A 13,985-nucleotide genomic window follows, 5' to 3' on the forward strand; every position below is an offset into this window, starting at 1 on the left:
GTACAGCAATGAGGCGTTCGGATTAGTGGACGTTCGGATTACAGGGGTTCGGATTAAAGAGGTTCTACTGTACTTGAAAGGGAAATACGCTAAAAGGGGCCAATCACCATTAAAAGATTATCTTCAAAACCAATACAATGAAACAAGTTCCATGAATTGATTTCATATTTTTATTTTATAATAAGAATCAATTGTTTTTTAGTAGGTATCTATCTATCGTAGGATTACCAATTTTCAGTAGTGATGAACTAAGTAATATGAGCATACTGTAGATTATTGATAGTTTGATACTCCTTATAGTTCAACATGGGTCATGATGAAATGTTTATTCACCATATAAAAGTTTACAAGATTGTGATTATTATAAAAAAATATGGCATATGTCAGCAGCGTGTGGTGGCCGATGAGGGGTTTGCCAAGGTAAAAAATAGAGCCTTTTTTATTGTTTTTGAGCACACAAAAACCCAAACACTTTCTCCAGTTAATTTAATTTTTTTTTACATCCAAAGTGAAAAGCAGTTGAATATTACAAACTATTTAACACAGGAAAAAGCCAAAGAATGTACAGTAGAGATGTAAGTTGATAAGTTTGTTTGTAAGTTTTATGCTGTTCATTTAGAAAATTGTATGATTAACACTTAGATGGAATGCACGCTACAGGGTTTTAGAACAGTAAAAAACGATGTATGAAAATAAACGGGCCTAAATTTGTTTTTCTAAAAAATGTTCAGCTCTCTTCAACAGCTTAGTCCGTCCTCGTTGGTTTGGTTTAAGTTTCTGTTGAAAATATTCAAGGCGATCGCTTTTTATCTTATCCCAATAAGCAATTTCTTCTTCTCCTGCAATATAAATTTTTTTTAGTAGTTATGCTGGTTATAAGTAACATTGGATCATAGGTAGTAACAAATGTTCAGGCTAGTTAATTCATAGCTGATAATAAATGTACTGGATGGATGAACTGACACGTTATGTGCAAAACCTGATACAAAAGGGCTTCATTCTCATAGCTTGTAAATTTTTGAAGGAGGGAGCATTTTTAATATCCAACTCTTTAGAATATGCTTTTTAGCTTTGAAATAACTTTTAATTTAATTTGTTTGTTACAAAACATTTCTTAGGTGTCAAGTTAAAAGGTAGGTGTAAGGTTCAAGGCTTTTTTTTGTATTTGTGGCCTCACAACAAAAATTAAATTATAGTTTTGAAAATTTACATTTAACTCCAGCAATAGTGGAAACCATCAATTGAAACCCTATCATAAATTATTGAAATAATTACCTTGTATTAACTCCATGTTAGGCCAATGTTTGGTTTGGAGCAGTGAAGTTGCAAATTCAGGAGAAGTGGTCCGCAAATACACACACGAGCTTCCTTCCTTCACATCGACATAGCAAATATCTGGATGAATACGGAACTCGCTCTAAAAAACAAAATGTCAGAAGTGTAATAAGCCAACCTAGTTGATACTTTTACTGAATGCAGCAGAATATAATCTATATAATTAATGAGTCATCACAAAATAAGTACTTTGAACTCCTCCGCCATTTCTTAACCGATTTTGACCATTCACGAGAAAAGCAGTATATGTTTATACGCCGATGATACTAACCTAAAATTTTCAGATAAAACAATAGATCAAATTGAAATTTTGTCTTTCCTAAAATTAGGAAATATTGTTCAATTTTTCAAAAATCATAATTTACAGCTAAATGTTGAAAAAAACAAATTATATCTATATAATTAATACGCTACATGAAACTTTGTCGGTTGAACTCCTCCGCCATTTCTTAACCGATTTTATCCATTGACGTCTCATTGGAGAGAGCGTGTCGCATAGATTTGCAAACTGACCTTAAATTTTTGAAAAAATCCCTTGGGCTCTGCCCCAGTGGCTTTTAAATTTCCCATGCAATCCTAGTGAAGAACATATTTGTTTACATTATGATTAGCTGGATAATTTAATTGCTGTTAATATTTAAGTTGCAATTCAAGGAAATGCGTCCTACAAAAATTCAATCTTACTGGACTTGTTAAAATTAAATATTTACTCTTTGAATTTAGGTTTGCGTACATATTACAATAATAAACGGTATCAGCATTCTGACACATACTTTCTCCCATAAGTTGTTCAACAACCTTTATTATGTGTAAGTGGTGTAAATATACGGAAATGGGATTTGTACAATTTTGTTCAGAATTTAAAGGACTATAACATACAAAATTTTTTATCAAAATTGTTCGGGCCATTTTTGGGAAAATCCGATTTTTCTGTTATTTTATGCGGGTTTTATGGGAAAATGACATAATTTACAATAACTTTTGAACCGTAATTTTTACAGAAATGGGATTTGTACCATTTTGTTTAGAATATAAAGGACTAGGGGTATAACATACAAAATTTTTATCAAAATCGTTCGAGCCATTTCTGGGAAAATCCTATTTTTCAGTTATTTTATGGGGTTTTATGGGAAAATTCCCATAAAAAATACAAATTTCTAAAAAATTAAAAAAATATCAAAATTGTAACGACCATAACCTACTATGTTAAATCAAAACAGGATTTTTTTTCTAAAATCAAAATCCTATTTTTTGTTATTTTATGGGGTTTTTATGGGAAAATAACATATTTGACCATAACTTTTGAACCGTAATTTTTACAGAAATGGGATTTGTACCATTTTATTCAAAATTTAAAGGGCTAAAACATACTAAATTTTTATCAAAATCGTTCGGGCCATTTTTGAGAAAATCCAATTTTTCCGGTTTTTTATGGGTTTTTATGGGAAAATACCCATTAAAAATCAAAATTTCAAAAAAATTAAAAAAACACCTGGAGATACCATGGATTAGGACCTACATACCAAATTTCATCGAAATCGGACCACAGGTGTAGTCCCTAGCTCTGTACACATCAAGACACACAGACACACACACACACATACGGGGTTTTACCGCATACTCGCAAACACCTAATTGTAGCATCTTTCAAACTGTGGCCACCAGTAGATGAAGGTTAATCAAGAAAGCTTGATAACAAAAAACGGATAAAATAAAAACTAGTCGAAATGAAGTAATCGCTACTCTACAATTATCTGACGTGGTTCGGAGTTGATATCTTAAGAAATGTATAAAAAAGTAGGGAGGGGAACTCATTTAAAACTCACCCTGTATAAAACAATTCACAATTATTTTCCTCATAATTTTTTTAGTTTTGAATGGACGCCATTTTGAAATGACTTGATGAAACTTGACCATTTTCAACCCAGGCCGAGATAATGTATTCAAGCACTTGTGTGCCAAATTTCATGAAAATCGGTTCAGGCATTCGGTCGTTATAGCCAATTCATGGGGACTCAACATCCTCTTACGGCCGCCATTTTGATGACGTCATTACGGACGACCGAGGTCCTTAAAAATTGGGGTCTGGGCGGTTTTAGGTTCAGAAACTTGTATACTATAACCACCTAAAATTGCAGCCTGTCTGCCAGAACTGAAATATTTTCCTGCTACCCAACCTGACTATAAAAGATTGTATATTAAAGATGTATATTAAATGCAAAAGCTGTATCCATGGCATTGCAATAATAGACTTGTTTTTTGTCACAGCTGCCTAGACAACTATTTATTGTTATTTTTGATTTTGCTGATTCCTCAAAATATTTCACATAAATAAGAGGGACGTTATATTGCAAAAAACATACTTGGGTAAAAAATAGCGTTCGTACCACGAGCCAAAATGGGTTTGCAGCTCTCGATCGTTTCACGTTCTCGAGTTCGTCTCAAACTTAAAACCCGATCTAGAGTCGGCAAAACCTCGCTTTCGGCCCTAGGTACGAAATATACTATTTATGGTGGATTTAGAGACCCAAAGATTCTCACCCCGTTGCGAAGCATGGGCAGAAACACTATAGTTAATTATAAGATTATAAAGTCTTTACTGTTTTGTCTGTACATTGCGTAGATTCATGAAGTGTTTGGTTATTTCTACGTTTTATATAATAAGAAAGCCGAAACGAGTCTTATGTCAATATCTGTACGTTTGTTTGATTGTTACTGTCATTGTGCCTGTAACGCCAAAATTCCAATTCACGTGTCCTACCTTGGGAAAACTAGAGTACCCTTCATGATCTAAATAGTTTTGCTATTGTTTAAATAAATTTGCCAAGTTTGATCAAAATATATCCATAAACAAGCAAACTACAACATTTTACAATATTCTTTATAAAAAGAACATGGGAATTTTAAATTTACAATTTTTGAATTTGTCCTGTTACCAATAACCGTACAAAAACACTTTGATATACTAAATTATTTGTTTTCTAAGCTATTTAAAAAGGTCTGGATATAAATTGGGATATTTTGTATTTTTAAGGTAACGTTTTTCTCCATTTCATATATTAGTAACAATATGTATGGTATCAAATTCAGTAATAACATTGACTACTGTATTTAAACCTTAACACAAGTGTTTATATAGTCAATGAGGCTACTGGTGCTACCGCTGATGGCTTATGCATGTGTACGTTAGTAGCTAGCAGACAATTTGCCAACTAGGAACATGAAATCAGCTGTTCCCCGTCCTCACTGTCGCGGTTGCTCGCCTAGCATAGCTGACTGCTGTAAAAATTGGATGAGGCGACAGTAACGTTTTCTAGTACGCTTCTGACATCTGCCAATTCAATTTTGTCCTAAAAAATGTATACACATCTCTAAGATTTGTTGCCAACTAACAAGCAATTCAAATTAAAAAAAAAAAAACTATTGTTAATCATCCCTGCAAAACTGCTAATAATTCATGTTCAAATTTTCATCAGAATTCCGTTAGTTTAAATCAACGATCACATAAGACCAATAGATGGATCACGTCTATATAACTAACATACAAGCAGTTGAAGCCAGGTCCGCCATCTTAGTGCAGGTTAGAAGTGGTAGATGCCAATGAAAACGGCACCAAAACTCAATGTCCAGCTTCAAAATAACTTGACATTTAGCCTATTTAGACTAATTTAAATCGTTGAAACTTCGTATTAAAGATGTCAATTAGTCTAGGACACTATTGGTTCTAATTAAAAGCTCAAAAGTTTATATTTTCTATTTTAAATCTTGAAATAAAGTCGGTACTTTTAAATGAGTTTTAAAATATGACATAACAAAGTTCGTCGGCTGCTACTGTTTTTATTTCTTCGTCAGGTAAGTAAAAAAACGGTGGATTTTGTGGCTAAAGAGCTCAATTTCTTGGATCATATTTTTTTTTAATTTGTATAAAGGAGAGTTGTATAAAGAGTTTCAGAAACCATCTTGTGACTTTGAAAATTTTTACATTGTAAACCAAACGCCAAACCTTTATCTCACTTTAATACGATATAGATACATATATTATAAATTAATTTGTAGCTTTTCAGAATTTTTCTTTGGCCCAAAAAGTTTTTGTTAATAATTATGTAAACTAACTTTTTCTAAGATACGGTAAACGCTAGAAAACAAATTAAAAGCGTATTTTAAAGGCCATTGTTCAACCGTCATGAATTGTTACATACCAACCTTTAGGGCCCCCATTGGTGTCATTGGGGGGTGGAAGTCTAAATTTAGTTCATTACAATTACGTCAATGACCTTGAGCTCTACTAGTAAGATGCTGTGGTATGGTGGCGTGTCGGGGAGAAGGGTAAAATTATTGTTCATGCTTACTCATTCGCTCTTACCCACAAACAAATTTATTTCAAGCCTAAAATGAAGAATGTAGATCTAACTTCTATATTCGTTTGGAAAACGTCAGTAAGAGGCAAGTCTTGACTGTTCCTATGTCTGCGCGGTCCATCACAAGTTACTTTCTTTACTTCTTTTTTTTTTGTAAGCCTATGTGTCAATTATGTATCTTGTGCAATGTAAAATCAAGATGACGTTGTTCAAACTAAGATATAAGTTTGGACTTCCTTGTGTAAACAAAATGGTCGCCTACAGAGCAACAGAAGAATCTACCATTTCTTATAAAATTAGTTTTATCGACATTTTGCAGACAGTTTTATATAATTGTTTTTATGGAAACCCAAAATCTATTGGCAATCATAAATTAATATGATTTGAACTTTTTGCCTTATACAAATGAAATACCATGTGCATATTGGTCCTCTGGTCCTGTTAATACAATTTTTTGAAGGGTTTCTTTTATAATTTAAAACTATATCATTGCACAAGCATTTTCAATTTTCAAGGACTCTCTGCAGTTTTGCGTACTCTTGCAACTACTAATTCATGATTCAGTTTGATGACCGACTAAAAATAATGTGTTGATACGTTATAAAAATTCAACTGTTAAATATCATAGTTTTTGAGGGTGGGACTGGAAATTTAGACTATATTAAAGATTTGCATTCATAGTAGAACATTATAGACTTTAAGTAAACCAACAGATAAAAGATTGTTTAACATTTTCAAGTTCATTTTAGAACAAATTGTTTGCTCCGCCTCCTAGTTAACTGAGAATTTCAAGAAGTAGAAACATATTAAATAAATAATAAGTGAAGTTAAATATATCCCATAGTGTTTTAAAAAAACATTACATAAACTTCACGGATGCCAATATACTTCTAACCATACTAGGAATTTCCTAAAATTGATATTGTATGTTGAAATAGATTTATCTATCTATCTATTCTATTCTATATTCTATTCTATATTCTATTCTATATTCTATTCTATATTCTATTCTATATTCTATTCTATATTCTATTCTATATTCTATTCTATATTCTATTCTATATTCTATTCTATATTCTATTCTATATTCTATTCTATATTCTATTCTATATTCTATTCTATATTCTATTCTATTCTATATTCTATTAGACATTCCATCCCCATGTTAAAGTTGTAGCCAGGTTTTTAATCAAATTTGTTTTAGTTGACGTGAGCCACCTACAGATTGCGCTGATCTAAATTACTGATTTCTGCCGATTAAACAATGTTTTTTACCGAAGTCAAACTAATGGAATGACTTATTATGAGCTATAGCAACTGTTGTGACCCAGCAACTATGTCTGTAACAAAAAAATAAAATAGGTTTTAAAATAGTTTTTAGCCGGCGATACGGCATGTGCGGGTCTCGGGATCTGCGAGTTAAAAAGTTCTCATTTTCGATTTGTTATTACGTAAGAACAAACAATGGTACCAATATGTGACTATCACAAAATTGTAGATATTAGTGTTTACTACTGATATATATTATCAAAACTCTTGACACTTTCCAGAAAATTGATTTGTCAAGCGTTGAAAATTAGGTTTTGGCTCGTGATCCGACATGTGCGGGTCTCGGGATCTGCGAGTTAAAAAGTTCTCATTTTCGATTTGTTATTACGTTAGAACAAACAATGGTACCAATATGTGACTATCACACAATTATATATATCAGTGTTTAATACTGTTATATATAATCAAAAGTCTTGACACTTTCCAGAAAGTTGATTTATCAAGCGTTGAAAATAGGTTTTAGCCGGCGATACGGCATGTGCAGGTCTCGGGATCTGCGAGTTAAAAAGTTCTCATTTTCGATTAGTTACTACGCAAGAACAAACAATGGTACCAATATGTGACTATCACACAATTATAGATATCAGTGTTAATCTAAATACTATACACTCGCGTATGTAACTGACTCACGGAAGATACTAATGTTTGAGCACTTCCAGAGGAGCTAGGGAGTTGAAATTTGGCACGCTTTTAGGTCTTGGGCCCAAACCACCGGGAAAATTCTAAAAAGTTGTATTTTTTATTTTAACCCCCCCTTATTTAAGAATTTCCCCCCCAATGTTATTCTTATGGGAAATAACATTGAAAAATTCTGACTTTGGTATGCTCATCTGAACTACTTAGAAACGTGCTAGAGACTTGAAACTTGGTAGTATTGTAGTATGGGATCTTACATTACCGGTGAAATTTGCAAAACTCAAATTTTCAAATTTTAACCACCCTAAAAATCCAAAATGGCGGACCTCTGAAAACGACAAAACATGTTTTTTTCTAAGGGCTATAGCTCGAAAACCATAAGAGCTAGAAAAGATTTGAAAGAATTTTCATGAACGGGAGTTAAATTTTCTACAAAACCCTCTTTGGCGTTTTCCGAAAATCGCACTCCTTCATCTTCAAAAAACGCCCTACTTTCATAATTCGGCATTTTTCTTTCAAATTTTTCTTGGTTTTCGCTATGTTTTCACACCTAAATAATTTTTTTTCAAATATTATTAATGCTTTGTGTTTTACTTAGTTAACTTTAAATTTTACACATTGCATGTTTTTTCGTAACTTTACTCCTTGACCACAAAAACTTAGTTTTAATCTCAAAATTTGAAGGTTTTTTACCACTTTTTTGAGCCTAATGTTATTCTTATGGATCGTTGAAACATTAAAAGTGGCGGACTTTGGTGTGCTCATCTGAACGGTTTAAAAAACGTGATAGAGACTTGAAATTTGGCAGTAACGTAGTATGGGTCTTAATTAACGGTGAAATTTGCAAAATTCCCATTTTCAAATTTTAACCCCTCCAAAAATCCAAAATGGCGGACCTCCGAAAACGACAAAACACATTTTTTTTAAACGGCTACAGCTCGAAAACGGTAAGCGCTAGAAACGATTTGAGGAAAAATCGTAGGTTCGGAATTAAATTCTCTACAAGACACTAATGTGCGTTTTCCGAAATTCGCACTCCTTCAGCTTCAAAAACCGCCTTACTTTCAAAATTTGGAATTTTTCTTTCAAATTTTTTACCGTTTTCACTACTTTTCCCAACCTAAGTAAATTATTTATGCAAATATTATTAATTCTTTGTATTTACTTTGGTTTACTTTAAGTTTTAGTAATTTAATGTTTTTTCGTAACTTTACTCCTTGATCCCCAAAACATAGGTTTAATTTCAAAATTTGGATATTTTTACGTGTTTTTAATTTTAAAACTACTTTTTTGACATAAAGTTCTACTTATTATGCTCCTAAAATTGAAAGAAAAATGCCTTAATACACATTAAAAAACGTTTAACCAAAAAAAATTTATAATGGCGGATTATTTGGTTAAGCAGTACGCACAAGTCGGTAATGCACTATAATGAGTTGGTTCTCGCTCTTATTTTTGCTACCAAATTTGACTATACCTGTTACAGTTTCACGACCAGTTTCTTGCTCCTATTTGGACTATTATATTTTCCGATTTTTGCGATCTATACTTGTTATTCGATTAAACTGTTAGTATGGATCACTATTGTGTTGCTGCTGGGTCTTTCCATCAGGGAGATCTTAGATTCACCGACAGCAACAATGCTCAGTGCATGGCTAATTCAGCCTGTGCACTCACCTGGCAAGTGTTCTGTGGTGGATTCAGTACCAATGCTATTGACGAGATACTCATGGCCGGCGACCGTTTGTACACTCAATCACGCCGTGAGTATAACGTCATTCACAGGTATCTGTTTCCCGAGGACCTTGCCAGGAACTTCGTGGTTGCGGACAAACATGTAACCATCGAGGAGATTTCCAGTGTTGGTGATGGTTTGTACCCGCGTTGCATCGCCGAATCGGACGATGTGACCACTTCTTTAACATTGATGTTGAAAACGGCCATGCCCGGCGACTCTGTTGATGGCGGCTTTGTGTTCACGGGTCGATTGGTAGCAGTCGCTTTTTGGCGTTACCAAGGACGGCTCTACCTCTTTGATTCTCACGCGGTGAACGAAAGCCGTCGTCGAGACATTGATGAGGGCAATAATAAGGCTAGGCTGTTTGTGTGTGATAATTTTCATTCTCTGGCCTCCCTTTTATTGGTGAATTCTGCGTTCGTCGGTGGACAGTACTCCGTTACAAAACTGAAATTTTCCTTTAATCAAACTGTCCACACGATTGAATGTCCAGAGAATGTTTTGGCACAATTACTGTCAGAGTCTGGCTCTGAAGTAGTTGTTAAGGATTCCAAAGGTCCTGGTAGACCGAAAAAAGTTAAACGCGCACGTCCGAAATATCTAGACACGACCCGGGAAGAGCAAGTGGACGCGGCAAATAAAAGGTATAGGGAGACGCACCCTGATCTTATCAGGCAGATAAAAAGTCAGTACTCTCAAAACCACCCCGAAGTTAACAGAGCGGCTGTTGGGCGTTACAGCCAAACTCACCCTGATGTACACCGTCAGGCTGTTAGGGAGTACAACTTGCGTCATCCCGGTGCTGCTTCGGAAAGAGTTCAAATTTTTCGACTACGAAATCCTAAGCTCTCTGAGCTCCAACATATGCCTGCTTCACTTGCCCGGTCCGTAATTAAAAACGGCCCGATGTCTGTTTGGAGTGAGGAATTATTAGCCACAGTAGACCCTTTTAAATTGAAGAAAATCAGTCTCTGGGTGGACGATATTTACAGATGTCGTCATTGCCAAGCACGGCTCTTTGAGGAGGAGAAGAACAGAAAGCAATGGTGCTGCGGGGAGGGAGCATTCAATGTTCTCGAACTTCCTCCTCTACAAGAACTCTTCTACTCCAATCGTCACTTCTTGGAAAGAGCCCGTGCGTACAACGACCTGTTTGCTCTCTGCGCGCTCGAAGTGTCAGGCAGGTATCGTCATCCCAGTGGTCTTTCTTTTTTCAAGATCGAGAGAAGAATGTACCACCAGGTCTACAATCTGGACGCCCCAGGACAAAAGTTCACCACTCGTTCTGGGAACGTTCAGTTTGTGAATCGGTCCCGCCTGTATATTGACGATGGTGAAGAGCGCCGTAACATTGCGATGGGTAGATCGCTTGATGCCGAGATCATCGACGGTATTGCTGATTTCCTGTCAAGGGAAAATCCTTACATTGAGCACTACCGTCGATTGAGCAACGAGCCTTCTGTAAATGCTCACTTGGCATTTGAGATAACAAGCAGGTCTACCCATGGCCCTGTTCTCGGCGATTGGCAAACAGGAGTTGAGGTGCACGCCGTGCTTAGCAATGATGAAAACGACACTGAGCCCCGGAGACTGACAATATGGAAATGCGGCTCCGACAGACCTACGTTTATTGACCTTTTACATCCCCTTATGGAACCTTTCCAATATCCCCTACTCTACCCACAAGGCACTGTGGGATGGCACGTTGGTCGTCTTGACAACAAGGGTGCTAAGCTGACTCAATTTAAGTACTCGCGGTGCCTCCTACTTTCGGAACCTCGCTTCTCTCACCTAGGCCGTCTCTCACAAGCTTGGCAGGTTGAGATGTTCGCGAGGTACGAGGAGGAGAAACTGCGTTATATTAAGTTTACGCAGCTGAAGAACACCGATAGTGCCTTGCGGGTGGGGCCGGTTGACGAGATTCGGAATGCACAGCAGGTCTTGAACGACATCGCTCGTGATGAAACCGTCCAAGGCGAGGGTGGGGTGCAGGCAGGAAAAGTCTACCTCCCAAGTTCGTTCACCGGGGGGCCCAGGTACATGAAAGTAAAATACGAAGACGCTATGGCAATCGTATCGCGCCTGGGTTCCCCCACTTTCTTTTTGACGTTTACGTACAACGCGACTTGGGAGGAGAACAAGAAAGCTTGCCCTCGTGGAGGTACTCGCAGTGACCCTAGCACTGCTTGCAGAGTTTTTAGGATCAAACTTCTGGAACTTCTCCGAGACCTGCGCAGTGGAGCAATGTTTGGACGCTCTGTCTATATCGTCTACGTCATCGAGATGCAAATGAGGGGCCTTCCTCACGCCCACATTGTTTTCAAGATTGACGGAGACGGACCAGTTCAGGCGTCCGAAATTGACTCCATCGTCCGCGCGGATATTCCCTCGGAAGAAGAGGCCGGAGGCCGACTGAGGAAGTTGGTCCTAAAACACATGATCCACGGTCCATGTGGTAATGATCATAGGACTGACTTCCTCTGTTGGGACTCTGCAAAGGGTTACTGCACCAAATATTTCCCCAAGCCCTGCTGTGAAACCACCCACGTCAACGAGAGGGGATTCGTCCAGTACAAGCGAGATTATACCAATCAGGGACAATTGTTTCAAGAAAGAGAAACATCAGCGTTCACGATGGCTGGGTTGTGCCGTATAACTCCGCACTTTTATTGAAATACGAGGCCCACATCAATTTGGAGCTGGCGTCTACTCGCCGCGTGATTAAGTACCTCTTCAAATATCTTATGAAGGGAGGGTCTCTCCAGAACGTCACAGTTACTCCCTTCAGTAAGCAAGATGATGAGGTACAGCATTACAAGACGAAGAGAATGGTGGGTGCCAGTGACGCGTGCTGGCGTTTATTAAACTTTCCCGTATCAGAATCTGAACCGACGGTTGAATGTCTTCCCGTCCATCTGGAGGGCAAGCAGTCCGTCCTGTTCAGACCAGGCAAACTGGCAGCGGCAGCTGCTAGGAACAGCTCCAAACTTACAATCTACTTCGACCGGCCTCGTATTTCACTGTTTGACGACGTGACATATCAGGGTTTTTATGAAACGTTTGTGGTCCACGTCAAACGCCCTAAAACTGCGAAGATATACAAGCACCCTGACGGCGTCCATTTTATCACGGCCCGCCAGCGCGGCGAGAAAGTGTGCAGACTGTTTTGGGTCTCTCCGAGCAGGACTGAACAGTATTACCTGCGTATCCTACTGATGACTGTTACTTGCCATGGTTATGCCGACCTCCTGTCCCGCGGTGGGCCGAACTGTTCTCGGCGATCGGCAAACAGGAGTTGAGGTGCACGCCGTGCTTAGCAATGATGAAAACGACACTGAGCCCCGGAGACTGACAATATGGAAATGCGGCTCCGACAGACCTACGTTTATTGACCTTTTACATCCCCTTATGGAACCGGCGGCATCACCAACCGCCTGATTACAGTGAGACTTCCCGGACAGACGCAACCTATCGGAATTCCCCGGATTACATTTACTTTTGCATTTTACATTTACTTTACTTCCTACGAAGCGGACCTCTTTTCCTCTCTTCCCATTGTATTTAAAAATTGCAGATAGGATACCTTAATCTAATCGTCATAAACAGTTCCCACACTCCAGACAGCTCGGCTTGACTACTTCCTTCACCACTTCCTACGTCGCGAGCCTGTTTTTTCCCTCCCCATAGCATTTTAGGATTGCAGATACCTTAATCTAATCGTCATAAACAGTTCCCTCACTCCAGACAGCTCGGCTTGACTACTTCCTTCACCACTTCCTACGTCGCGAGCCTGTTTTTTCCCTCCCCATAGCATTTTAGGATTGCAGATACCTTAATCTAATCGCCATAAACAGTTCCCACACTCCGGACTACTTGCCTTGACTACTTCCTTCACCACTTCCTACTTCGCCGACCCGTTTTCCTCCTTTCCCATAGTATTTTATGATTGCATATACCCTAATCTAATCGTCATAAACCGTTCCCATACTCCGGACTACTAGCCTTTACTACTTCCTTCACCACTTCCTACGTTGCGGACCTGTTTCCTTCCCTTCACATAGAAATTTAAGGATTCCAGATACCTTAATCTAATCGTAAAAAATAGTTCCCAAACTCCGGACTACTCGCCTTGACTACTTCCTTCACACCTTCTTACGTCGCGGACCTGTTTTCCTCCCTCCCCATAGCATTTTAGCATTGCAAATACCATAATCTAATCGTCATTAACAGTTCCCACACTCCAGACAGCTCGCTTTGACGACTTTCTTCACCACTTCCTACGTCGCGGACCTGTTTCCCTCCCTTCCCATAACATTTTCGTATTGTCAAAATCCTTATCTAATCGTCATTAACAGTTCCCACACTCCGGACTACTCGCCTTGACTACTTCCTTCACCACTTCCTACGTCCTGTTTCCCTCCCTTGCCATAGCATTTTAGGATTGCAGATAACCTTAATCTAATCGTCATAAACAGATCCCACACTTCGTACTGCTTGCCTTTACTATGCCTACAATGTATCGAGCAATCTTCAGTATAATCTTTGCTCAATAGTAGTAAGTGATGCTTTCCCTTTTGTACTGTATTTGT

The 13,985-nt window shown here is 37.8% G+C and overlaps 1 protein-coding gene across 1 annotated transcript in view; it reads right to left on the reverse strand.

Annotated features, from left to right (window-relative positions):
- Window positions 1-576: 576 nt before the first annotated feature.
- Window positions 577-13,985, reverse strand: part of LOC128985046 (la-related protein 7) — a 102,696-nt gene continuing 89,287 nt past the window's right edge. Inside the window, exons 8-9 of the mRNA XM_054404422.1 lie at window positions 1,276-1,417; window positions 577-839 (exon numbers count right to left, since the gene is read on the reverse strand). Of these exons, the coding sequence (XP_054260397.1) occupies window positions 703-839; window positions 1,276-1,417 (279 nt within the window). The 3' untranslated portion in view covers window positions 577-702. The remainder of the gene's footprint in view (window positions 840-1,275; window positions 1,418-13,985) is intronic.

The sequence above is a fragment of the Macrosteles quadrilineatus genome, unplaced genomic scaffold (assembly GCF_028750875.1).
Source record: "Macrosteles quadrilineatus isolate MER2022 unplaced genomic scaffold, UCM_ALF_1.0 Scaffold_1__1_contigs__length_201487025, whole genome shotgun sequence".
In the NCBI taxonomy this organism is placed as follows: domain Eukaryota; kingdom Metazoa; phylum Arthropoda; class Insecta; order Hemiptera; family Cicadellidae; genus Macrosteles; species Macrosteles quadrilineatus.